The sequence below is a fragment of the Gallus gallus genome, chromosome 31 (assembly GCF_016699485.2).
Source record: "Gallus gallus isolate bGalGal1 chromosome 31, bGalGal1.mat.broiler.GRCg7b, whole genome shotgun sequence".
In the NCBI taxonomy this organism is placed as follows: Eukaryota; Metazoa; Chordata; class Aves; order Galliformes; family Phasianidae; genus Gallus; species Gallus gallus.
This window is the reverse complement of record NC_052562.1, coordinates 2,321,605-2,345,946: the sequence shown is the minus strand read 5'-3', so window position 1 is coordinate 2,345,946 and position 24,342 is coordinate 2,321,605. Positions and strand designations below refer to the sequence as shown.

General features: G+C 54.5%; 5 protein-coding genes across 10 annotated transcripts; 4 read left to right on the top strand and 1 right to left on the bottom strand.

Moving 5' to 3' along the window:
• Positions 1 to 684: 684 nt before the first annotated feature.
• LOC112531339 (leukocyte immunoglobulin-like receptor subfamily A member 2) lies at positions 685 to 4,056 on the top strand. Of its 3 annotated transcripts, none has more exons than XM_040654340.2 (6): positions 685 to 768; positions 842 to 877; positions 987 to 1,265; positions 1,346 to 1,657; positions 1,780 to 1,914; positions 3,920 to 4,056. In XM_040654340.2, exons 1-6 carry the CDS (start codon positions 738 to 740, stop codon positions 3,985 to 3,987), a joined length of 861 nt encoding a protein of 286 aa, XP_040510274.1. In that variant the 5' UTR covers positions 685 to 737; the 3' UTR covers positions 3,988 to 4,056. The 3 variants fall into 3 exon arrangements, with proteins under 3 accessions (XP_040510274.1, XP_025002098.2, XP_040510276.1); XM_025146330.3 differs by lacking the exon at positions 3,920 to 4,056 and adding an exon at positions 2,700 to 3,574; XM_040654342.2 differs by lacking the exon at positions 3,920 to 4,056 and having other exon boundaries at positions 1,780 to 2,691.
• Positions 4,057 to 4,178: 122 nt separating this feature from the next.
• On the top strand, positions 4,179 to 5,677 carry LOC121107822 (leukocyte immunoglobulin-like receptor subfamily B member 3; the record flags this gene model as incomplete). The annotated part of the gene is made up of 2 exons (XM_040654010.2): positions 4,179 to 4,476; positions 4,971 to 5,677. Coding segments are annotated over 2 exons (423 nt in total), but the record flags the coding sequence as incomplete, so codon positions are not given.
• Positions 5,678 to 6,312: 635 nt separating this feature from the next.
• On the top strand, positions 6,313 to 11,959 carry LOC121107850 (T-cell-interacting, activating receptor on myeloid cells protein 1-like). Of its 3 annotated transcripts, none has more exons than XR_005842253.2 (6): positions 6,313 to 7,190; positions 8,569 to 8,604; positions 8,714 to 8,992; positions 9,074 to 9,385; positions 9,507 to 10,430; positions 11,086 to 11,959. XR_005842253.2 is itself a non-coding variant. In XM_040654288.2 (6 exons), the coding sequence occupies exons 1-6, from the start codon at positions 6,363 to 6,365 to the stop codon at positions 9,656 to 9,658; spliced, it is 945 nt and encodes a 314-aa protein (XP_040510222.1). In that variant the 5' UTR covers positions 6,313 to 6,362; the 3' UTR covers positions 9,659 to 11,959. The 3 variants fall into 3 exon arrangements, 2 of the variants coding, with proteins under 2 accessions (XP_040510222.1, XP_040510221.1); XM_040654288.2 differs by having other exon boundaries at positions 6,313 to 6,435; positions 7,098 to 7,190; positions 9,507 to 11,959; XM_040654287.2 differs by having other exon boundaries at positions 6,313 to 6,435; positions 6,947 to 7,190; positions 9,507 to 11,959.
• Positions 11,960 to 13,983: 2,024 nt separating this feature from the next.
• Positions 13,984 to 15,520, bottom strand: LOC121107821 (leucine-rich repeat extensin-like protein 3). Its single transcript, XM_040654009.1, has 3 exons — positions 14,986 to 15,520; positions 14,163 to 14,611; positions 13,984 to 14,121 (listed from the first exon to the last, which is right to left on the bottom strand). The coding sequence occupies exons 1-3, from the start codon at positions 15,518 to 15,520 to the stop codon at positions 13,984 to 13,986; spliced, it is 1,122 nt and encodes a 373-aa protein (XP_040509943.1).
• Positions 15,521 to 20,058: 4,538 nt separating this feature from the next.
• LOC430071 (free fatty acid receptor 3-like) lies at positions 20,059 to 23,091 on the top strand. Of its 2 annotated transcripts, none has more exons than XR_006932267.1 (2): positions 20,059 to 20,085; positions 20,822 to 20,938. XR_006932267.1 is itself a non-coding variant. In XM_040654289.2 (2 exons), exon 2 carries the CDS (start codon positions 21,246 to 21,248, stop codon positions 22,347 to 22,349), a length of 1,104 nt encoding a protein of 367 aa, XP_040510223.1. In that variant the 5' UTR covers positions 20,059 to 20,085; positions 21,233 to 21,245; the 3' UTR covers positions 22,350 to 23,091. The 2 variants fall into 2 exon arrangements, 1 of the variants encoding a protein (XP_040510223.1); XM_040654289.2 differs by lacking the exon at positions 20,822 to 20,938 and adding an exon at positions 21,233 to 23,091.
• The last annotated feature ends 1,251 nt before the right edge of the window (positions 23,092 to 24,342 follow it).

Below are 24,342 nucleotides of genomic sequence, written 5' to 3'. Positions count from 1 at the left end.
ATCAACTCTGTTATCCCTCTCCCTCCCCTAACTGAGGGCAGGGCCCCTCTATTCATTACCTGTGGTAACTGGAGCAACTACACTGGTGGTTGGTCTGTTCTGTAATTCTCTCACCCGTGCTCGCAGTACGGGAGTATCTTGATCGTGCCACTTCCTCAAGTCTTCTCCATGGTCACGGAGATAACGCCACAAGGCAACACGCGAAGCAGTCCTGTTGTTGTTTCTCACTCGAGCAGGAAAGCGTTTGCCTTCAATAGCTGCATTTCTTGATGTCTCCTTGTTGCCAGGTGGTGACTTCAATCATTGTATGACCGCTCTCATCCCCCCTTCTGCACCAGCACTGCAACTCCTCAAAATGAACCATGATTGCATTCCTCCCTGCATCCCTCTCTCTTACGTTCCTTCTCTGCTTCTCTCCAACTTCTCTCCTTTCTTTTCCTCTCTCTTTCGCATTTTCCTCCCAGTCATCTTTTATGCTTCTCCTGCAGCAGCCATGAACAAAGGCAGCCCAGGGTTGAGAGCGTGTGGGGCACCTCAACAGGCGCAGTGTGCAGAGTGCACCTCTCCAGTTGTCGCACCCCAGCGGGGCCCCACAGTGCAACCACCCCTATGTGCTAATATGCCCACATCAGGTGATGACATCATATCATCCTGTCCAAAAAGGGGAACTGACAGCAGCACTCTGGCCACTTCCTTTCTCCGCTGCCGTCTCACTGTCCCCAGGCTGCTCCTGCCTCATGGCACCAATGGCGGTGAACTTCATTCTCGGTGAGTGAGAATGGGGACGTGGTGCCACGGGGGTTGGTGGCCCTGAGTGGGACCAGGACCGTGTCCCTTGCAGGTTGGTGGCTGGTGGCAGCGAGCAGGGCACAGCAACGTGAGTATGGGGAGAATGGGGACAGAGGGAGGGGTGCGAGTGGAGGGGGAGAGCAGAGGGGCCCAGGAGGGTGTGCAGGGACAAGGCTGACTGCTGTCCCCTGTCCTAGTGCCCCGACCCTCCCTGTCACTGCACCCCAGCCAGGGGGTGTCCCTGGGGGACAATGTCACCCTGCGCTGCCACCTGCCCCGGCTGGCTGCCCGGGTCTGGCTGTACCGGGAAGGAGATTGGTCGTACAACAAGGGGAAGAAGAAGGATCAGGACGCGGCCGAGTTCTCCTTTGTTGGCACACTGCAGGAACACGCAGGTCGTTATCGGTGTCAGTACTGGGTGCCTGAGTCAGCCGAGGTGTCAGTGGAGAGTGACCCTGTGGAGCTGGTGCTGACAGGTGAGGACACTGGGGACAGCAAATGGCTCTGGCTGCTCCCCACAGGACCGTGTCCTACTGCTGTCCCCTCCCTCATGCAGATCTCAGATATCCCCCATCCAGAATTTCCCTTCACCCTGAGCAACATGTGGGAACAGGGACCAATGTCACCATCCGCTGCTGGAACAAGGATTACGGGGCCACCTTCCTCCTGCACAAGGATGGGAGCTCAGACCCTATCAAGCACCAGAACTCCAGTGGTGGGGGCACAGCCACTTTCACCCTCTTTGGGGTGACCCCAGCTGACAGTGGCACCTACAGGTGCTCCTATCGCCCCTGGCGCTACGCCTTCATGTCCTCACCCCTTGGGGACAGCGTGATGCTGGAGGTGACACCCACACCTGCACCCCCAGGTGGGTCTGAGCCCCCCATTTGCATGCCCCCCCTGTCATGGATGGGTGGATGTGTCTCTGCATCCAGTCTGCATGGGGGTTGTGGCTGGCAATAGGGACAGCCAAACTCCCGGACCCCACAGGTGCTGAGGAGCAGTCCCGTGCCAATCTGGTGATGGCACTGGTGAGGGGCTTTGTGGCTGCACTCGTCTTTGGCCTCGGAGTCTTCTTTGTCATCGATGCCCGCAGCCTCTGGATACGGAGAGATGACAACTGTGGTGAGCAAGTTTAAATGTCTACCATCCCCTACTGATTCCTTCAGTGTCCCCCGCCTGCCCTTCTATCCCATATAGACCCTCCCAGGTGTCCCTTGCCTTCCCTTTCATCCCCTGTCAATTCCCGATTGTGCTCCTGGAGTGTGAATCAAGGTCACCCCATAACCCACTTTCTGACACAGGAGCCCCCTCATAATGCACGAGGCTGTGAAGTTCCTGATTATTGTCCGGGTCACAAACCCCATCTCCCAACTTTCCCCCTGGGGCCTCACCAAACCTCACCAGGGAAACCCAAACCCTGCTCATAATTACACCTCGGGACCAACAACCCCATATGGCTCACCCTAACTTTACATACCTCCCAAATCCAGCCCATGGGGAACCCAAAATCTGCATTGGGGGGAGTCCCTAGTCACAAAATCTCAGCCTCGAGACCCATCGGAGCCCTCCAGGCCCTAAGCACACCACAGATCCCATAGTGCACCCACAAACCCACTAGAAGGTACCCCAAAAACCACACATATGGGACCCCAGTCTATGACCCACAGGGATGACAAATCTAATCCGCTATGGTCCCACAATCCCTTAACACTCCAGACCCCGTGGGCACCCCCAAACCACAGCAGGACCCCCAACCAGCCCCCCCTTGGGATCCACAAATAGAAGGACCGCACAGCTCCAGACCCTCCCTCTTGAACACCACTCCCAAATACCAACACAATCGGTCCCCCTTCAAAGCATGTGGGAGACCCCCATGGTGGCACCCCGCTGTTCCCCTGTGTCTCCAGGTGCCCCCCCCCCGTGACAGTGAGAGTCTGACCTACGCCGAAATTCATGCTGTGACCCCTGCTCCCCGGCCACCCATCAGCCCCCCATTATCTACACCCATGTGGGCAGTGGGGGACCCCTGCTGATACCCCCACACCCGCAGTGCTTCATTTTTAAGGCGTTCTGAAAGGGACACACCCCAAATTCCCCACTTGGAGCTCCATGATACAGCAATCCCATCCTTATACCCCTAAATCCCAAGAAATCAAACATCCCCAAATCCTCCCCTGTGCAGCTCATCTCATTTAAAGTCCACCAAATCCCTGAATTCTCCTCTCTCACCCCCAAATCCTTCTTGATTCCCCTCAAATCCCGTAACATCCCTTGAGATCACAAGTACTCCTTAATCCACCCCAAAACCAAACACCTCTGCTAGATAACCTGCAAATCCTTCTCAATCCAACCCCACAATTCCACCGAAGACCCACTCACCCCACAGCACATCCACCTCCAATTTGACCCCCCGGAGATCCCTCCCAGAGTCTCCCTCCTGCTCTTCTGTCTTGCAGCTCCTCAAAGTGGATTCAAAATGATTGCTTTTCTCCCTCCATCACCTCTCTCTCTTACGTTCCTTCTCTGCTTCTCTCCATTTCCTCTCTTTTCTTTCTTTTACTCGCTCTTCCTCATTTTCCTCCCAGTCATCTTTTAGTCTTCTCCTGCAGCAGCCATAACCTCAATTTCCCTGGAGGTAGCAGAGAAGGCAATAACACCAGTGTAAAGTACCCTTTATCTGTATCGCTCATTCACTGCTACTAGGATATCCCCTAATTTTGTTGCAGGGCAGTTGATTAGCTGAAGGAGGAAAGTTCAATAAATGGTCTTCTGTTGTTCCTCTGAGTCACTGTCTGACACTGTTGCCCTGGAGAGCCCAGGAAAGCACGGACTGCCCTACAGGGTCACTGTGCGGAGAGTGTGGCATGCGCTGGGGGACACCATGCAAGGGGACACACTCACAGCCCTTTGGGACAGTGTGCAACAGCCCAGGGTTCAGAACGTATGGGGCACCTCAACAGGTGCACTGTGCAGAGTGCACCTCTCCAGTTGTCCCACCCCAGAGGGACCCCACAGTGCAACCACCCCTATGGGCTAATATTGCCACATCAGGATGTGAGATCACATCATCCTGACCAGAAAGTATGACTGACAGCAGCTGTCCGGCCACTCCCTGTCCCCACTGCAGTCTCGCTGTCCCCAGGCTGCTCCTGCCTTATGGCACCAATGGCGGTGGACCTCATCCTCGGTGAGTGACCATGGGGACGTGGTGCCACGGGGGTTGGTGGCCCTGAGTGGGACCAGGACTGTGTCCCTTGCAGGTTGGTGGTTGGTGGCTGTGAGCAGGGCACAGCAACGTGAGTATGGGGAGAATGGGGATGGAGGGAGTGGAGCGAGGGCAGGGGGCCAGCAGAGGGGCCCAGGAGGGTGTGCAGCGACAAGGCTGACTGCTGTCCCCTGTCCTATTGCCCCAACCCTTCCAGTCGCTGCACCCCAGCCAGGGGGTGTCCCTGGGGGACAATGTCACCCTGCGCTGCCACCTGCCCCGCATGGCTGCCTGGGTCCAGCTCTGGTTCAATGGAACTCTGAGATTTAACAAGGAAAAAGACAAGGAGCAGGATACAGCCGAGTTCTCCTTTGCTGTCACAAACCTGGAGGACGCCGGGACATATCAGTGTCGGTACCAGGTGTCAGAGCCACTGTGGACATCAAATCAGAGTGACCCCGTGGAGTTGGTGCTGACAGGTGAGGGCACTGTGGACACCCGGACTCCAAATGACCCCCAACCTCATATGGCTTACCCTCACATTTATGTGCACCACCCGTGTCCAGCCCTTGGGAAACACAAACCTGCACTGCGGGGAACCCCAGCCCACAGATACCCCTAAATACCCAGACCTAAAAATGCCTTCCAAGCCTTAACCCCCTCTAGACCCTATAGGCACTGATAACTGGATTAGAGGGGCACTAAATGCACTCACAGGAAAACCCAATGACCCATGGGGACACCAAAATTGAGCCTCTGTGTTCCACCAGTCCCTAAACACCTCGAAACCCTATGGGCACCCCAAATCCACGTCCGGAGCCCAAACATCCCCCATGCAGACCTGGAAACTAAGCCCAATCACAAATGCAGACTCCTCCTCATGGCCACATCCCCCCACATACCTACACCAGAGACCCACCCTCACCCCACACATCTCTGGGACCCCCTCCTCTATCTCCTCCTCTATCTCCAGGGGCCCTCCAGGGACACCGAGGATCTGACCTACACCGAGATGCCAGCTGCCATCCCGTGCTCCCAGCCTCCCACTTCCTCCACTGCCTCCCAGTCCCCTGTCATCTACACCACAGTGAGCACTGATTTACCGCGCTGATGGGCCTCCCCAAGTGTCTCATTTCTGGGGTGTGTGGAAGGGGACAGACCTCAAATTCCCTGCTTGGGACTCCCTGATGTCCTCTTCTAACCACAAACCAGATAACCTCCCCAAATCTAACAATCCCACATTCTCACTGGTACATCCCAAATGCTTCCCAGACACACCAAATCCCTAAATGCTCATCTCTTACCCCAAAGTCCTTCTTTATCCCCTCAAATCTCTTAACAGTCCCTGAGACCTCCAAATGCTCTCCCATCCGCTCCCAAACACCACCACCATTCCTGTGAGACCCCCTCATCTGTCCCAATCTACCCCTCCTCTGGAGATCCCCAGACATGTCCCTTTGCTCCCCTTCCATCTCCCACTGATGCTCGATAGATCCCCTATAAATTCCCCAATATTTCCTGCCTCCTATTCTGTCCCGGTTTTATCATTGGTCTTTGGGTGCTGAGCAATTCCTTTGTGCATCACTTGCGTTGGAAAAATATATTCATATATCTCATCATCATTACTGTTATGTCTCTCTTCGTTTTCGGTCTCAGTAAATAGATTTTATCTGAACCTACAAATTCTTCCTCTTTCTCTCCATTTCTCACCCCAAACCCACTGGGAGGGGTTCAGTGAGAATAAAAGCTGTGTGGTGCTGAGCTGCTGCTGGGTGACAGCACCACAGTCCTTGTGGTGCCCAACGTGGGGCCTGAAGGGTGCAGATCCCCACAGCTGTTAGCAGAACGTGTTCCAACACAACTGCTCTCAGCGGTACAGCAGCCTCAGAGCTGCTGCTCACAGCGCTGAGCTGTTCCTTCCCTCTGGGCCATCCCAGCTTTCAGGGCTCTTTTCTTCCCTGCGCTGGCACTGCTTCTCCTCTCCAAGGGCTGCCCTGCAATTCTGGATGCTTCTACCCTCTTCTCTAGTGATCTTTTTCTCTGGATATTTCAGCAGTGTTTTTGTTCCGTACTGCTTCCCCAGCAGCTCAGCACTGCATTGCCTGATGTGCCCACTGAACCCAGAGGTGAATTTCCACCTCAAGGGGAGCAACCTATGGCACCTACCAACTTGTGCTAAAGGGAAAGGCTGCTGCATGTGTGTATCTGTACCCCAAATTGGAGATTAGAAGAAGCAAAGCCCAGATCAGAAGCCCAGCGGGTGCTATTTCCTGGCACCGGATGCAGGTACCGGCAGGTCTGTCACAAAGCAAGAAGTGGCTCTGGGGTTTGTCATTTTGGGGACAGTCTTGTGAACTTGTGATCTATGGACGGGGAAAATAGCAGCGTGGATTTCAGGCATTCTGCAAGTGGTTTTTCTCCTGCTGAGAGGCACGATGGTGAGTGTTGGTTTGGGTGTTGGGTGCTCACTGCTAACTTGGTTTGGGGGTTTCTTGTTTCATTGTTTTCCCCAAGAAACACCAGGAATGTTGGCTGAGCTATGGGCTGATCCTGGTTTGTAGTGGGGACAGGAGGAAGGAAGGGATGGGGAAGAAGGAAGCCTGCAAGTGTCCGGAGGTGGGATGGATGTACATCAAAAATCAGCCCTCATCGGGAAACCCGATGTGAGGAATTGGAAGTTGAATCTGAAATGGTGATAATGCAGCCTGGGTCCTGGTGGGATGAGCTCTACACAGACCCACTTGCTACCAAGCGCCATCTGCTCTACCCTGGGATCATTTCACAAGGTATGGGGTCTGTGAAGCTCCCATGCCATGCTCTTGAGGACCTGCAGAGCCTCCACCACCTCCACAACAACACATGCAGGGGGTGTCCTTCTCCCTCTGCCCATCCACCCTCCAGCAGGAGCCCAGCCCATGGGTGCCTGCTGCCATCACCTCCTTCTACCAGCTCCTTCCCCACGGGGAACCACTGCAGCAACTGGTTAGGATCCACAGACCCCCAGAACTGGGGGAAACACAGCAGCCATCAACTTCTGAATCAATGTTGCGCGGGAACCACGATGGAAGATCTGTTTTTAAACAAATGGGGACTCTTCCAGCTCCCACCATCTGCCCGCGCTGGCACCGGGTCTTCCTGAAAGCCACTGCTCTGGGGCTGCTGCTGCTACTGCTGACTGCGCTCGGCGTGCAGGGTGAGTGACAAGCTTGTAACCACATCCACCGCATAGAAACCACAGCTTCTCAGAGCAGAAATCTGGTCCTTTTCCCCCAGAGTGCTATGTGGGCTTTGTGTCGGGCTGGGGGTGACCACCCAGCAATCCCAGTGCTTCACCCAACATGAGCAGAAGTTGCAAGCAATATTTCTATGCTTTCAGCTGGCTTCACTAATTGAGGGCAACCACAACCAGACTAGATTGGCACAGAAGCTGGAGGGTCCAACCCCATCTCTGCTTGCTTCCCATGGCTTTGTCCCCACACAAGCACATCTCACCCCACTTTCTGCCTAAGAGTTTCTTGGAAAGCAACACCACATCCAAGCACTCCCCAGCACAGCGCTGAGATCCGGGGGAGGAATGGGGTGGAGCCGTGTGTGACCTCTTCCCTTCTGCAGTATCTTTACCCATCCACCAGGGGCAGCAACCTGGAAGGACCACGGAGGAGCAGCTGCTGAGGGAAGCTTTAGGGAAGGAGCCTGGGATGGGGGATAGCACTGGAGGTTGTGGGGACGTATGGGAGGGGGAGGAATCATGGGGAGCACATTTTTGGTAGCACTCGACAGATGTGCGGGGCGGGGAACAGAGAGGCAGTCTCCCTGGGGGTTCCCACAGGGCTGCGGTGTCACTGAGGGAAATGTGGCTTTTCCAGATGTCTGCTATGAGGAGAGGGGGGAGGACCTCAAAACTGGGGTAAATATATTTAAAAAGGAGATCCATCGCTGTGGAGCACAAAGTAGGGCCCACCGCACACATTGCCCCATAGATTTGGTGACGCACACTCACCTATGGACCCCCCCAAAACCATGTCCCATTGCTCACCTCACAAAATCGGAGTCCTTTCAACCAACCACGACCCATAGATTTCGAGATGCCACAGTCACCTGTGGAACTCCAAACGCTGCCCCACAGACCACCCCATGGATTTGGAGACCCACCACCAACCCTTACCCATAGATCTGGAGGCCTCACAACCTCTCGTGGACCTCCAGCTGCACAGAGCATAGCAGCACAGTGCGACAGAGCGTTCTCAGCCACAACACCCCATGTGTGGGGCACCCCAGTAAGGGCAGCGTGTGCCACTCCACAAGTGCCATCGCATTGTAGGCCACATGGTGCAAAAACTTGGGGATCACAATTTTCACATAGGGAGGTGACATAATGGAATCATGTCCCAAGGGGAACAGACAGCGGTTCTCCAGCCACTCCCTGTCCCAACTGCAGTCTCACTGTCCCCACGCTGCTCCTGCCTCATGGCACCAATGGCGGTGGCCCTCATTCTTGGTGAGTGACAATGGGGACGTGGTGCCACAGGGGTTGTTGGCGCAGTGTGGGACCAGGACCGTGTCCCTTGCAGGTTGGTGGCTGGTGACAACGAGCAGGGCACAGCAACGTGAGTATGGGGAGAATGGGGACAGAGGGAGGGGAGTGTGGTCATGGTGCCAGCAGAGGGGCTGAGGAGGGTGTGCACGGACAAGGCTGACTGCTGTCCCCTGTCCTAGTGCCCCGACCCTCCCTGTCGCTGCACCCCAGCCAGGGGGTGTCCCTGGGGGACACTGTCACCCTGCGGTGCCACCTACCCCAGCCGGCTGCCTGGGTTGAGCTCTTCCAGGATGGACTTTTGAGATCCTACAAGGACATGGACAAGCATCAGGTCATGGCTGAGTTCTCCTTGGTTTGTGTAAAGCTGGAAGATGCAATGAAGTATTGGTGCCAGTACCGGGTTTTGGAGCCACCGGGGGTATCAGAGAAGAGTGTCCCCATCGAATTGGTGGTGACAGGTGAGGGTTATGGGGCAAGCAGATGGGCCTGGGCATTCTCCACAGGGCCATGTCCTATCTCTGTTATCTCCCTGCATTCAGATCATCGATATTCCCCACCTATCATTTCCATCAACCACAAAAACAATGTGGAAGTGGGGACCAATGTCACCATCCAGTGTTGCAATCAGGGCTATGGGGGCATCATCTTCTTGCACAAGGACGGGCACTCAGCCCCTCTCCAGCACCAGGACCCCCGTGGCGGGGGCACAGTCACCTTCATCCTTGTTGCGGTGACCCCAGCTGACAGTGGCACCTACAGGTGCTCCTATCACCCCAAGGCCTCCCTCTTTGTGTCCTCACCCCTTGGGGACAGTGTAACGCTGGAGGTGACTCCCACACCAGCACCCCCAGGTAGGTGCCTGCCCCCCATTTGCTTGCCCCCAGTGCCGCCCATGGGTGGCAGTGTCATCACATCCCTTCCCCATGGAGCTGATGCTGGGGATGAACACACCCAAGTACCTGTACCCCACAGGTGCTGAGTTGGTGTCCCGTGGGAACCTGGTGGTGGCAGTGGTGAGGGGCTGCGCTGCTGTCTTCATCTTTGGCCTCGGCGTCTTCTTTGTCATTGATGCCCGCAGCCTCTGGATATGGAGAGATGAGAGTCTGGGTGGGGAAGGGATTTAATGGCATTGATCTCCTGTACATCTCCTACACATCTCCCCAGTTTTCCCCTTCCACTCTTTCCTTTCCTCTGTAGAATCCACCAGGTGTACCATTGGATCCACTGTAGGTTGCCTATCCATTCCCTCCCTGCCCCCATCTTGCCTTTGAGAATGCTAACCCCTCTATGAAGCGCCTGCTGGCTACACTCCCAGAAGATGCTGGGGTTGGAGAAATGTTGGATCTTGCTAGTAGGGCAGAGCAACAGCGTAGTGGGCAAGTTATGGCAAATGCCATGGTACAAGCCATCCAACCCACTGCGAGGCTGCTTGCAGCAGCTGTGACGAGAATAAGTGGGAAGGATGGAGGGCAGAAACCAGGGATATGTTTCCGCTGAGGGCAGAAAGGTCATTTTCACTGTGCCGGTCGCACCAAGGTCTGGTGTGAGCAGTGGCATGGCAAGATCAGCATATAAATTTGGTATCAGATGCCTTATACGTGGTAGGAGTAGTGCTACATATAGTGCAAGCTTTGATTAAGCTCCCCCAGGACCCAAGACTAGCTCAATTCTTCTTGCAGGTTAAGCGGGCAAGAGATGATCGCTGTGTGCCTTGTAGCATCCTGCATATCAGGAGTCACCTAGGGACCCAGGGTCTAGGAGAGGGCAACGCTTGTGCTGATGCACTTGTCAGTCCACTACTACATGCCCCGCAGGATTCCTTTCAGGCCGCAAGAAGCAGCCATAACATGTTCCATCAGTCGGCTAAGGCACTGAGGCGCCAGTTCGGCCTGACGGGTACAGAAGCAAAGGGCATTGTGCGGGCATGCTCTCAGGGTTCACAGCACGGGTCTAGCCTAGGTCTGGGAGTCAATCCAAAGGGTTTACAAGCCTGTGGGATTTGGCAGGTGGATGTCACTCACGTGCCAGAATTTGGGAGGTTAAAGTATGTACATGTATCCATTGATACCTTTTCTAGAATGCTGTGGGCTATGGCACAGGCTGGTGAAAAGGCAGCCCATGTGGTGAGGCATTTGACAGCTTGCTTTGCAGTCATGGGCGTGCCTCAGGAGATAAAAACGGATCATGGTCCGGCGTACACGGGCGGTTGGGTTCACAGGTTCTTGCAGATGTGGGGGGTAAAGCATGTCACTGGAATCCCTCATAGTCCCACGGGTCAAGCAATGATAGAAAGAGCTCATAGAACTGTTAAAGAATACCTAACGAAACAGAAGCAGGAGGAAGAGATTGATCCAGTCGTGAGATTATCACGAGTCCTTTTTACCCTTCACTTCCTTAGCTTAGTAGGAAATGCAGAATTAGCTCCTGTAATTATACATCATAGTCAGATTCGTATGCAGTCTACTCCCTCAGAGAAGGTTCAATATAGGAACCCTACCACTGCCATGTGGGAGGGTCCTGCTCCGCTACTGTTTAACAGTAGAGGTTATAGTTGTGTCTCCCCAGGATCTGGCCCATTATGGGTTCCCAGTAAATGGACCAAGCCAGCCCCGAACATCAACAACCCATCTCAACCCGACGACTACAACAGCGACTCCGGCGAGCAATAGCCGCGTGGTGTACAGACATCATCCATAGTGCCGCGACTGCCAGGCTGCTACCGGTATTCCCTCAGCAGATGGCAGAAAACATCTCATCGGGAAGGCCTCTTGGCCACTGGGAACTGCCAGGAGCAATTAGCGGTTACAAGAATCAGAAGTGCACTAATTGTGGGGTCGGGTACAGTTATTGATCCAGTGCGGGGGCTGTGGTATTTTTACTCATCGGGATACTGAAACTGTAGGTAAAACTGGTGTGCTGTGTGGTCTCAGCTTACTGACGAGGAACGCTTTGTAGAAGTGTGTAGCACAAATCTAGTGCGTTCTTATAGACAGTGGTTGGTGTGCTGATAAGCGTGCCTTGCTTACTGTAATGCTCGCAAAGAAATGGTTCAAGATGTGATTCCTACTACCTGGCTTGTGCCAAAAGAAAAAGGGGAAATTGTAGGAGAGTGGCTCAGGGAGCAAGAATTTGTGAGCTCGAGTGCTATGTGCACAGCCCAGGCTATGAGACCTTGAAGCTGTCAAAGCAGGAAGAAGAACAAAGGCTTCAGTTAAGATAAGGGGGTAGCCAGCCTGGGAAGAGATCAAGACAGAGGAATGCAAAGAACAGTGAAAAAAGCCATGTGATGATTAATGCTGTACAAATAGCTAGCGAGCAAGACGCGTGATTTCTGTGTGCTAACCAATTATAGGATGCCGTGTGCACCCTGTATTTCTATATAAGTTTGGGCTGATTCTGGCAATAAAAACCCCTTTAGAAGTTTCCACCATTACTTCTGTGAAGATGCGTGGATTCATTCAGGCCGCCTTCCTCGAGTTCGCCATCCTGGGCTTTCCTTTTCAGGTTGACAGCCCTGTCGAAGCCTTCCTTGTTCTTCTTTGCACCCCTCACCACGTCCAGTTCCAGCTGGGCCTTGGCCTTCCTGCCCCCAGCCCCACACAGACCAGCACCAGCACCACCCACGGGCAGACACTGCCTGTGCATCTGCTTCTTGCTCTCCACTTTGACCAGCAGGTCCCGCTTCAGCCATGCTGCTCTCTTTCCTTCCTTTCTGGACTGCCTGCACTGGGGATGGAGAGCTCTTGTGCCCTGAGCAAAGCGGCCTTACACATCTGATAGCTCTGCTCCTCTCCCTGTCCTTGAGGACAAATTCCCAGCTGTGTGGGCTGCTTTCCATCACTCTTTTGCTCATCCGTCCATCCATCCGTCCAGCCAGCCATCCAGCCATCCATCCCTCCATCCATCCTCCTGCTGGATCTCCTGCTCCTGGGGCTGCACCTCCTGATCCAGTACGGACACAACAAATTCAAGCCACCTTCTGCCTGTCAGTCTCTCTATCTTCGCATCTGTTGGCCCTTCTATCCACCCACACACCTGAAATATGTTTCCTACTGTCTATCTGTCCGTCCACTCCCAAAACCTCCACTCACCCCCAAAATCCCCAACCAGACCCTAAAAAACTCCAATTGACCCCCAGAATCTCTGTACTGACCCCAAAACTTCCATTCATCCCAATGATCTCCACCCATTCCCAAAACCTCCATCTCACACCAACCTCTACATCCAACTCCACCATCTCCATCCAGCCACCCCTAATCCTTCATCCAGTCCCAACATCCACACCCCACACCACCCTCCAAACACAGCCCTCCAAAACCTCAATGAACCCCAGGACCTTCAGCCACAAAAATCATCATCCACCCCCAAAAAAATGCATTCAGTCCACACATCCACCATCCGGCCACATAAATGTCACTCATCCCCCAAAACCTCCGTCCCCTCTGAAACCTCCTTCCTGCCTCTAAATCGACACCAACCTCTGATCTGTACAGCCAGACCAAATCTCTACATCCACACCCCCAAGACTCCATTAAACCACAAAATCCATCATTCAAACCGTAATACCCCATCTACACCAAAACCTCCATCCACCCCAAAATCCTCCACTCAGTCCCAAAGCCTCCAACCAACCCAACATTTCTATCCAGCCCCAAACCTCCATCGAGAAGACTGCAGATCCTTCATGCAGCTGCCAGATCTTTCTGTGGTCCCAAAAGGTCTCCATCCAGCTCCCCACAATCCTCCGTCTGGACTCCATAATCACCATCGAGCTCACAAACTCTCCAGCAATTCCCCTTCCACCACCAAAAGGGGGAAGTCAGCTCTCCTGCCCTTCCCCGCACTGCTGCTCCCACACACAGCCCTCCCACACACAAACTTCCTCTACTCCCCCACTTTCTGGAAAACCCCACTACCCCTCTGTCCTGTTCCCAACCGTCACCCAAAGGCATTTTCCCTCCTCACCACAAATCCCGCCCCAAAACCACAGTGGGATGGGGGCTGGTTTGGCTTGTGGAGATGGAGATGCGCCGTGGGGAGCACACGGAAAGGACACGCGTGTGCTGTGGGGACAGATGTGGTGCAGGAACGGGCCACGTGTTGATGACATGCCTGTGCTGTGGAGGCACACATGTAGTGCAGACCCCAGGAGCACACGCTAAGGACACACATGAGCAGCAGTGTGTACAGCTGGTGGTGCACACATACGGCATCGCACACACACACACAGAAGCACAGAGTTCAGCGTGTCCCACACGTGTGTTTGTACACCTGTTGTGCACATGGGATGGTGCACACCCGTTTAATACACATCCACGTGTTCACACGCACAGGTACATGGCTGTAATTCACACGTGATGGTGAGCACACCGAGCACACTGGCACTGTGCACCCTTGAAGTCCATGTGTGCACACAACACACCCGTGTTTGCGTACACATCTGGGGGCATCAGCGGGGTCCCCGCGTGCCCACCTCGGCGTAGATAATGGGGGGTTCAGGGGTGGTAGAAGTGCCGGGGGGGTGGGTGCTGGGGGTCACAGCTTGCAGCTGGGCGTAGATCAGACCTTCGCTGTCGCCGGGGGACACCTGGGGACACAGGGACAGCAGTGTGACCATGGGATCCCAACATGCCTGAGGGGATGATGGCACTGTATAATGGGTGGGGGGCTGTCCAGGAGAAGGGGGTTGGGATTATGGGGTGGTGTAGTTTTTGGGAAGCTGTGACTGTGACATTGGGGTTCCCTGTGGGTGATGTTTGGGGGTCCCATTATCATTTGAGGGTGCCCATTGAGTCTGGGGATGTTTAAGGCTTGGAGCATGCGAGGGGGCTTCGGTTTGGGTTGTGGGGCATCCCCATGGTGGAGATTTGGAGGTCCCCATGGGCTGGATTTGGGGATGCACACAAAGTCATGGGAAGGCATAAAAGGGAGGGGGTTCCTTGGGGTCCCCACAGGCAGCGTTTGGGGTTTCCTGGTGAGGTCTGGGGGAGGGGTCATGGGACAGGTTGAGATTAGGGGTCCCCTGACCCAGACACTGACCTGGAACTGCACGGCCTCGGGGCTTCTGGAGGTGGCACCTGAGTCATAAATGGGAGGGGAGAAGGGTGGGATTATGGAGGGCCCAAACAACACCAGTGGGGATGTATAGGGGATACATGGGGGATCAAAGTCATTTAACCCCTTCCCCACCAGGACTCTCATCTCTCTGCATTTGTCTTCTCTGGGCAACGAGGAGGACAGAGACAGACAGGATGATGATGAAGACAATGGCAGCCACCCAGCGCCCCACAGCTACTGCCACCAGGTCCCTGCTGGCAATCCCATTGTCACCTGTGGTGTCAAAGTGTTTTAGGTTTCCTCGTACACAGCCCCCACCTCAGTGGATGAGGGATGCAGTGACACTGTCAGACATGGGTGAGAAGGGGTGCCCTGAAGGGGAGCTCGGACCTACCTGGGGGTGCAGGTCTGGGAATCACTTCCAGGGTCACATTATCCCCAAGGGGTGAGGACAGAAGGTAGGAGCCCCCTACGCGGTAGGAGCACCTATAGGTGCCGGAGTCAGCTGTGTTCACCCCGAAGAGGGTGAAGGTAGCAGATCCCCCATCATCGGGGTCCTGTTGCTGGATAGGGGCTGAGTGCCCGTCCTTGTGCAGGAAGATGGTTCCCCCATGTTCCTGGCTCCAGCACTGGATGGTGACATTCATCCCCACATCCACACATTCCTCAGGGTTCAGGGAAATGGCAGGAGGGGCATAACTTGGATCTGAGTTCACAGAGGATACTGCGATAGGACACCGCCTTGCGGGGACAGCCCAGGGCCATCTGCTTTCCCCAGTGCCCTCACCTGTCACCACCAGCTGTACGGGATCACTCTTATTTGATGTTCCCCATGGTGCAACTGTATCGTACTGACACCAATACTTCACTGCATCTTCCTGCTTTAAGTGAACCAAGAAGAACTCAGCCATGTCCCGCCTCTTGTCCATGTTCCTGTAGGATCTCAAATATCCATCCTGGAACAGCCAGACCCAGGCAGCCGGCTGGGGCAGGTGGCAGCGCAGGGTGACATTGTCCCCCAGGGACACCCCCTGGCTGGGGTGCAGCGACAGGGAGGGTCGTGGCACTAGGACAGGGGACAACAGTCAGCCTTGTCCCTGCACACCTTCCTGGGCCCCTCTGCTGGCCCCCTGATGACACTCCCCTCCCTCTGTCCCCATTCTCCCCCTGTCCCCATACTCACATCTCCGTGCACTGCTCACAGCCACCAGCCACCAACCTGCAAGGGACATGGTCCTGGTCCCACACAGGGCCACCAACCCCTGTGGCACCACGTCCCCATTGTCACTCACCGAGGATGAGGGCCACCGCCATTGGTGCCATGAGGCAGGAGCAGCGTGGGGACAGCAAGACTGCAGTGAGGGCAGAGAGTGGCTGGACAGCTGCTGCCAGTTCCCCTTTTTGGGCAGGATGATGTGATGTCACCTCCTGATGTGGCAATATTAGCCCATAGGTGTGGTTGCACCGTGGAGTCCCTCTGGGTGGGACAAGTGGAGAGATGCACTCTGCACACTGTGACTGTTGAGGCGCCCCACACGCTCTCAACCCTGGGCTGTCACACACGGTCCCAAAGGGCTGTGAGTGTGTCCCCTGGCATGGTGTCCCCCAGCGCATGCCACACTCTCTGCACAGTGACCCTGTAGGGCAGTCCGTGCTTTCTTCGACTCTCCAGGGCAACAGCGTCAGACAGTGACTCAGAGGAACAACAGAAGACCATTTATTGAACTGTCCATCTGCAGCCAATCAACTGCCCTGCACTGAAATTAGAGGACATCCTCGTAACAGTGAATGAGTGATACAGATAAAGGATACTTTGGCACTGTTGTTATTGCCTTCTATGCCACCTCCAGGGAAATTGAGGTTATGGCTGCTGCAGGAGAAGAGTAAAAGATGACTGGGAGGAAAATGAGGAAGAGAGAGTAAAAGAAAGAAAAGAGAGGAAATGGAGAGATGCAGAGAAGGAACGTAAGAGAGAGAGATGGAGGGAGAAAAGGAATGATGGTCCATTTTGGGGAGCTGCAGTGCTGGAGCAGAAGGGGGGATGAGAACGCTCATCCAATGGTTGAAGTCTCCACCTGACAAGAAGGAGACATCAAGAAATGCAGCTTCTGTGGTGTCACGGAGTTATCTAGATAAATATGCGCCCATGACAGAGGGGCAGTAGGGTTGTGGGCCCCCTGACTTCCTGAAAAAAAAATCTGAGCAGCGGCAACTATCTAAGGAGAATTTGTTTTACTAAATATGATATTGGAATGCAAGATGACATTATATAATACAATCAAATTGAAAGTAAGGATAATAAATCAAATGAAATAAGAGAGAGAGAGAAAGAGAGAGAGAGAGAGAGAGAGAGAGAGAGAGAGTTTCTGAAACTGAAAGCCCTACTTGCTGAAGGCGCACAGCTTGGAAGCACATCCACTCCTCTTCCTGACAGGAAGCAAAAGCGAAAGGCCGTGCACAACCATATGACGCATCTTCAGTGCTGTATCTTCCTTCTCTGACCGTGAGGTCCTTTGGGATATGCAGTTCTTCTCTTTTGTCTGTGATGTAATGCTGTGGAATACCAATAGCAAAATTAGAAAAGCATGTCATAAGGGAAGGGAAGGGAGGGAAGGGAAGGGCAGGGAAGGCAAGGCAAGGCAAGGAGGCAAGGCAAGGCAAGGCAAGGCAAGGCAAGGCAAGGCAAGGCAAGGCAAGGCAAGGCAAGGCAAGGAAAGGAAAGGAAAGGAAAGGAAAGGAAAGGAAAGGAAAGGAAAGGAAAGGAAAGGAAAGGAAAGGAAAGGAAAGGAAACTTCACAGTTAAACTCCTGCCGTCACCCTTTATGCCAGTGAGGTCTCATTCTCTTGTCTTGTTTAACTGTAGCACTTCATTCACATTTGTGAATTAGTTGTGCAGTAGCAACCATGGTTAAGTCCGTGCCTCCATCTTGAGACCATTTCTATGTCATATCTCTTTCCTGATGGCCTGAGGTGTCATCACGCACCGAGCTAGGAATAACTCACCGTGATGTTGCCAGTCCGAGTCTATCCGAGCCACTTCAGTCCCAGCAGCCTGATCGACCTGCTGGTTGTTTTCATGCTGGTCAGTGCCCCGGCTCTTGGTACATGAGCATCCCCATGATGCACCTTTATGGCAATATTCTTTACCCAGCTGGCAAAGTCACTCCACAGTTTGGAAGCCCGAGCAGGTTTACCTCTGTGCTGCCCGTTGTTTTGCTTCCGCTGCTGTAACCAAACCAAAAGGCATCTCCCACCATCCCCAAAGCAGTAAAAAGGGGACGTTTTGGCAGAACTGCTGACCCTCCCTTCTCATCCGTGTGCCCCCCCTGCCCTGAGTCGCTCCTGAATTGTGCCTTCCAGCACTGCAGCTGTTTGCTGTCAGCTTGTAAACTGACTGCATGCATTTTCAGTGCATTGGGAAGACCTCGGATTAATGGGGTCATCTGACCAGAATCGGCCTTTAATAGCATGGGCAGAGAAAACCAACAAAGGATCCTGACACACCAACGGGTGATGCCAAGCAGGTATTCCCTTTATCACAGTGCTGGGTGCACGGGGAATCGCTCCACCAAGATGCACACCAAAGGGAGAAACAACCATATATCTAAAGGCATAGTATGACCATATTCACTGCATGTCAGGAAAACAGGCCGAAATTCTGAGAAATAATTAACATCTGGTTCCAACCTCCTAGGAATATCTGGTGGGGGTCTCTGGTGGTCATGGGATGAAGGCTGGCAATAATGCTTGCCGTAAATTTCCAGCCTTACAAGGTGGTGCAGAACGAACCTGTTCCCACTGACGTTACACGGAGCTGAGCCATCTGTTTTGCTGCCTTATCTGCAACAGCGGGACATCTATTCTACTTCCTTATCTTCACTTGGCAACAAGTTTTGCGGCCTCCGCATTTCCTTCTTGAGCTTCCAATTACACAAGCCTGCTGTCCTTCAGCTTGAATCCGCCCCAGGTCTGCAAAAGGCTGTTCTCACAGTATGGAAAAGCTGTTCTCATGATTCAGGTTGAGAGGTCATCAGATGGCCATCATGCATGGATTGCAAACAGGTACAAAAACTGCACACCCTCTGAAAGCAGATCTAACCCTCGTGCAGATGGTTCTGCAAACTGTGCTGAGCTATCCGTGCATGCAAGCACACCTTTGGCTCAACTTCCAGTTCAGCTTGCAAACTCCTTATCACCGCTCTCAGTGACTCAGTTCCTCATTTGGTTTGCTGCGCAACACATGTATCTTCCTGCACTGCTATCACTGTGGCACCTCAAACTCCACAATGCAGCTGCCACAGAGCTCAGACATGGCCCAAACAAGAATCCTTCTTTCTCAACTCAGATCATAGCCCTTCTGGATTCCTCTTGCTCTTTATCCAGGGCATTCTGCCCATGATGCCAAGGAAAATGTCCCGACCCACTCGGTGAGTTGGGAGAAAGGTGAATCTTAGGAACTTCCCAAACAGGGCACTCCTTTCTGAACCCAACTGTCCCTGGATTCCTCCTGGCTGGTGGAACTGGAATTGCCAGAGTCGGTCAGTCAATTCCTCCACCACTTGCTCCTCATTCCAAACACCATTCCGGATCATCATTCCGAACACCATTCTACACCACCTCCAGCACAGCTCGTTCCCTCCCATACCGGATACCTCTTTCCATGCTGCTCTCCCGTCACCACCTCACACAGCTCCCCTCAGAGTTCCATTTCTCACCCTATGCCATACGCTGTGAGATATCCCTTTGGCAGTGCAGGTCAGCTGGCCTGCTGCTGTCCCCTCCCAGCTCCTGGTGCCCTCCAGCCCCTCGCTGGCAGCACAGGGTGAGAAGCTGAGAAGCGGAACCATCTGTGGCTCTGTGCAGCACTGCTCAGCTACAACTGAACCACGGCTGTGCCATCAGCATTGGTGTTCCTGTGCTGGACAGGGGCTGAGTGCCCACCCTGGTGCAGGGAGATGGTGCCCTGATAACCCTGGTTCCAGCACTGGATGCTGATGTTTGTCCCTACCTCCACCTGTTCCTCAGGCGTCGGGGAAATGCTGGATGGGGGATATTTGGATCTACGTACAGAGAGAAGACAGTTATGGGACACAGCCCCATAGCGCCGTACCTCCTATTTTTGTACATTTATGCCAATTTCGGGGCTCCCCACCACCACACAGCAGACGTTTGCTGTTCAGGAAAAAACACGTTTCCTCCAATGTCACCACTGCCCCATAGGACACCGCCCTGAAGTGACAGCCCCTCTGTACCCACCCTACACACCTGTGGGGTGTCCCATAAAAAGTGCACCCCCCCAGTTTTTTCTCCCCCCAAAATGTCCCATCACCCTCAAGTAGTGTCGCTCAGCCTAGGGGGTGTCCCCACCCCATGGCAAAGGAGAAAGGGCCTCTGCAGGGAGTGGCCCCCAAGTGTGGCCCCACCCCTGGCAGTTCCTCACTTAACCTATGGGGCGGGACCCAGCTCCCCACAGACACTGAGGCAAACAGAGGAGGTGAGCACATGGGGGCTTCCTGGTTGGCTGAGGGATGTGGGGCTGTAGTGGAGTACTGGGGCAAGGTGAAGAGTCATGCGGTTATCGGGAGGGATATGGGGTCATGGGATTATGTGGCAGGATGTGGGGTTGTGGTAGTATGGGTTAGAGATATGGGATCATGGTGCTCTGTATCTTGATACAAGGCCAACGAGCTGGACATGGGGCAAGCGGACAGCATGTGGAGCTCTGGGGTGGGATCTGGGTTCATGGGGCTGTGGGGCAGGACATGGGGTTTTGGGGTAGCAGGGAGGGTTTTGTGGTGGGGCATGAGGTTTTGATGAGTTGTAGGGTGTGGAGAGCTGTGGGAGAGCGGTGGGATTTGGGGGCAGTGATGGGTTTCCAGATGGGGAGGCTCAGTGCCCTGCTCCTCGTCTTCTCACTCTGAGCAGGAAATGCATTAATCAACCAAACTAAATCCTTATGGGGGCAGCACTCTCCTGTGGGTGTGGAGGAAGCTGTGCGGCCTCACCTCATAACCTCATGACTCCACACTGTACCCCATAACCACTAACCACATGTTCCTGCCCCACAGCCCCGTGCTTCCATATTCAGCCCCACAGCTCTGTGCCCCACAGCCTTCCCTCCCCCCATACTCATCCTCATTTCTTTGGGAATGGTATGAGCCCATATCCTGTCCCATAATCGCATATAATGCCCCATGACACCAAATCTCACCCCATGTCCTGCCCCACAGATCCATATCCTGCTTCATAGCATTCTGCCCACAGCCCCGGAGCCTTCCTCCTGCTGTGCTCATCCTCATCTCTTCGGGATTACTAGGACCACAAACACCTTCCCACAGCCCCATATCACACTTCATCGCCCCATACCTCTCCCCCCTGCCCCATATCATGCCCCGTAGCTCCACATCCATCCCCATATCCTCATTGCCTGTCCCATACTCCCAGAAATTGACATATCACCCCACGGCCCCAATTGTGCCCCATAGCCCTGCCTCATAGCCCCATGACTCCATAGTCCAACCCATAGCTCTGCTATCACCCCTTAGCTCATCCTATAGCCCCAGTTTGATACCGTGGCCCATCCTGTAGCCCCAGTATGACCCCCTAGCCTGCCCTACAGCTCTGTGCCCTTTGTCCCACAGCCTTCCTCTCGCCATGCTCGTCTTTGCTGTCCACGCGCTGACCTTCGCCGTGGGATTTCCTGCCAACGTCTTCACCTTCCTCACCCTCCTCATCAAAATCTGGTGTCACCGTCCTCATCCCCACCTCACCGCTGCCGACCTCCTCCTCCTCAACCTCATCACTGCCGACCTCCTTGTCCTCCTCTTCCTCCCCTTCAAGATGGCCGAAGAGGCAGCCATGATGGTGTGGCCCTTCCCCACAGTACTCTGCCCCATAGCAAACTTCTGCTTCTTCTCCAGCATCTACCTCAGCACTCTCTTTATGGCTGCCCTCAGTGTGGAGCGCTACTTTGGGGTCGTGTTCCCGCACCGCTACAACCGGCGCCGGAGGTTATTGCGGACGATGGCTGCCAGTGCCATCCTTTGGGTGATGGCATTGTCCCATTGTTCCATCATCTTTGTGGCAGAATATCACAGAGAGTCTGGGATCAATGGGTCTGTGGCAGATGGGGAAGGTGGTTTGGGAGTGAATGTGACCAAGACCAGGGAATCCGGGATCCGCAGGATCTCCAGCCCCAGCACCAACTGCAACATCTCCAGCCTCAAATCCTCTGCCTGCACAACCCCAAACACACCCCACATCCCCACCACCACCCCCTGGACTTCCCAGAATGCCTCTGAGATCCAACCAGGCCTGGGCTACCACTGCTACGATGACTTCTCTCAAGCCCAGCTGCACTTTGTCCTCCCACTGCGCCTTTCTCTCTTCCTCATCCTCTTCCTCATCCCCTCTGCCATCACTATGTTCTGCTACATCGGCCTCATCCGTGCCCTCCTCACTCGACCCCAAATCCCGCTGCAGAAGAAGTACCGCACTGTGGGGCTGGCTGTGGTCACCATGGTCAACTTTGGGGTCTGCTTTGGACCCTACAACATCTCGCATGTGGTGGGCTTTGTGCAGCAGCGCAGCCCTGAGTGGAGGCCCTACGCTCTGCTCCTCACCACCCTCAGCGCTGCGCTCGACCCCTTCATCTTCTATTTCTCCTCCAGTGCAGTGCGGAGGGCGGTCAGTGGGATGGTGGGAGCAATTCGGGGCACAATGTGTGGGTTTTGGGGTTGGTGTTGGCAGAGACAATGAGCCCCAACCTGGAGGAGGTTATGGGGTAAATGAGGTTCTTGTGATTGGAGTGGGTTTAATGGGGTAGGAGGTCGGAAATGGGGATGCTTCCAGATTCCTTGTGGTCAGCGTTGTCCCGCAGACGTGTCCAATGTTTGTGGGTCAACCAATTCTTGGTCAGTGTATCACTGTCCCATGGGGTTGGGGTCAGCATGGAAACATGGTAGAGATCAGTGGGGTCAATGAGATCCCATCAATGTGACCAGTGTGGTCAATGCAGAATCGTGAGTGTGACTTAATGTTGTCCCCGATGTCCAATGGGGTTGGGATCAGTGTGGACCAAAGGATCGGACCCAGCGTTGCTTCATCCCCACTGTCCCCAATTCCTTCCATGTCCCCCATGTCTGCAGTGCCCACAATATCCAGGAATGTCCCCAGTTCCTCCAATGTCCCCAGTGTCCCCAGTGCCCTCAGTGCCCTCAGTGCCCCCAGTAATCCCAGTGTCCTGACAGCTGGCAATAACTTCAGGGCCATCAGCACCTCATGGAGATCCCTCAGCACACGGACCTTCTCTCCAGGGAAGGAGGAAATCTGCAGCCTCAAAGCAGAGTCCCAGCAGCCCACCTCCATCAGGACGTGCCCTGCACTCTGTAGGGCTGATCATAGGTGCTATAACAAGGCAAAAGTACTAATTAAAACCTATTCAGCAGCCATGTATTTGTCTGAGAGTTCCTGGTCTCGTGGCAGTGACAGCCTGGCACAGCAGTTGGAGCAGCAGTTGGTGTGGGCAGGGCGAGCAGGAGGGCAGAGCATCGCTCCCCACTGCGGAGATCAGCTCACCCATCAGCTGCCTCCCAAACAACACATCTGGATGCGGTCTCTACGAGGCTGAAAGCTCTTCCCAAAATCAATGCATGTCTCCAAAGTGTGTCCACCCCAGAACGTGCCCATGCAGGTCTGCAGCAGCTGGAAGTACCTGAGCCTGCACCCAGGTCATTGCACAGGGCAAGGTGGTCAGCTCCACGCCTCCAGACCCCCTTCAGACAGAAGGAGAGAAGGGTGGCTGTCATAATGGACTCCTCCTGAGGGGAACAGAGGCTCTGACACATCAGCCAGACTCTACCTGTAGGGAAGTGTGCTGCCCTCCTGGGGCCCTGCTCAGGGACATCACCAGGACGCTCCCTGCTCCGGTTCACCCCTCTGGCTGTTCTCCCTTACTGATGGGTCGGGCCGGCAGTGCTGCAGTCACTGAGAGAAGCGTGAGGGCCATGCAAAGGGTGTTCAGGGCACTGGGGTGGTCAGTGGGCAGAGTGGGAGTACAGGTGAAGTTCTCCTCTGTCCCCTCAGTGGCAGTGAGGGATACTGAGAGGGTTGGGAGAACTCATCTGATAAATGCGTGGCTGAGAGGTCGGTGCCACGGCAGGAATTCTGTCTTTTCTGACCACGGGGCGGTGTACTCTGTGCTGGGCTGATGGCTGCAGGTGGATCCCAGCTGTGTGAAGGGGGAAGCGGATCTCAGACCAGGAGCTGGTGGGGCTCATTGAGAGGGCATTAAACTGGCATCCGTTTGGGGACAGTGTGAGACACGGAGGGGTGACAGTCTGTGGGGCGCTCCAACTGGGGATGTGTGCAGTGCTCTGTGTGTGTCACCACTGGGTGCCCTCAGTACCACCACCCACTTGGGGACCACAAATACCACATGAGGAGACGACATCACAGCATGCTGTCCACAAGAGGAACAGACAGCAGCTCTTTGGTCACTTCTTTTCTCCACTGCAGACTCACTGTCCCCAAGCTGCTCCTGCCTCATGGCACCAGTGGAGGTGGCCCTCATCCTCGGTGAGTGACAATGGGGACGTGGTGCCGCAGGGGTTTGTTGCCCTGTGTGGGACCAGGACCGTGTCCCTTGCAGGTTGGTGGCTGGTGGCTGTGAGCAGGGCACAGCAACGTGAGTATGGGGAGAATGGTGACGGAGGGAGCGCAGCGAGGGCAGGGTGCCAGCAGAGGGGTCCAA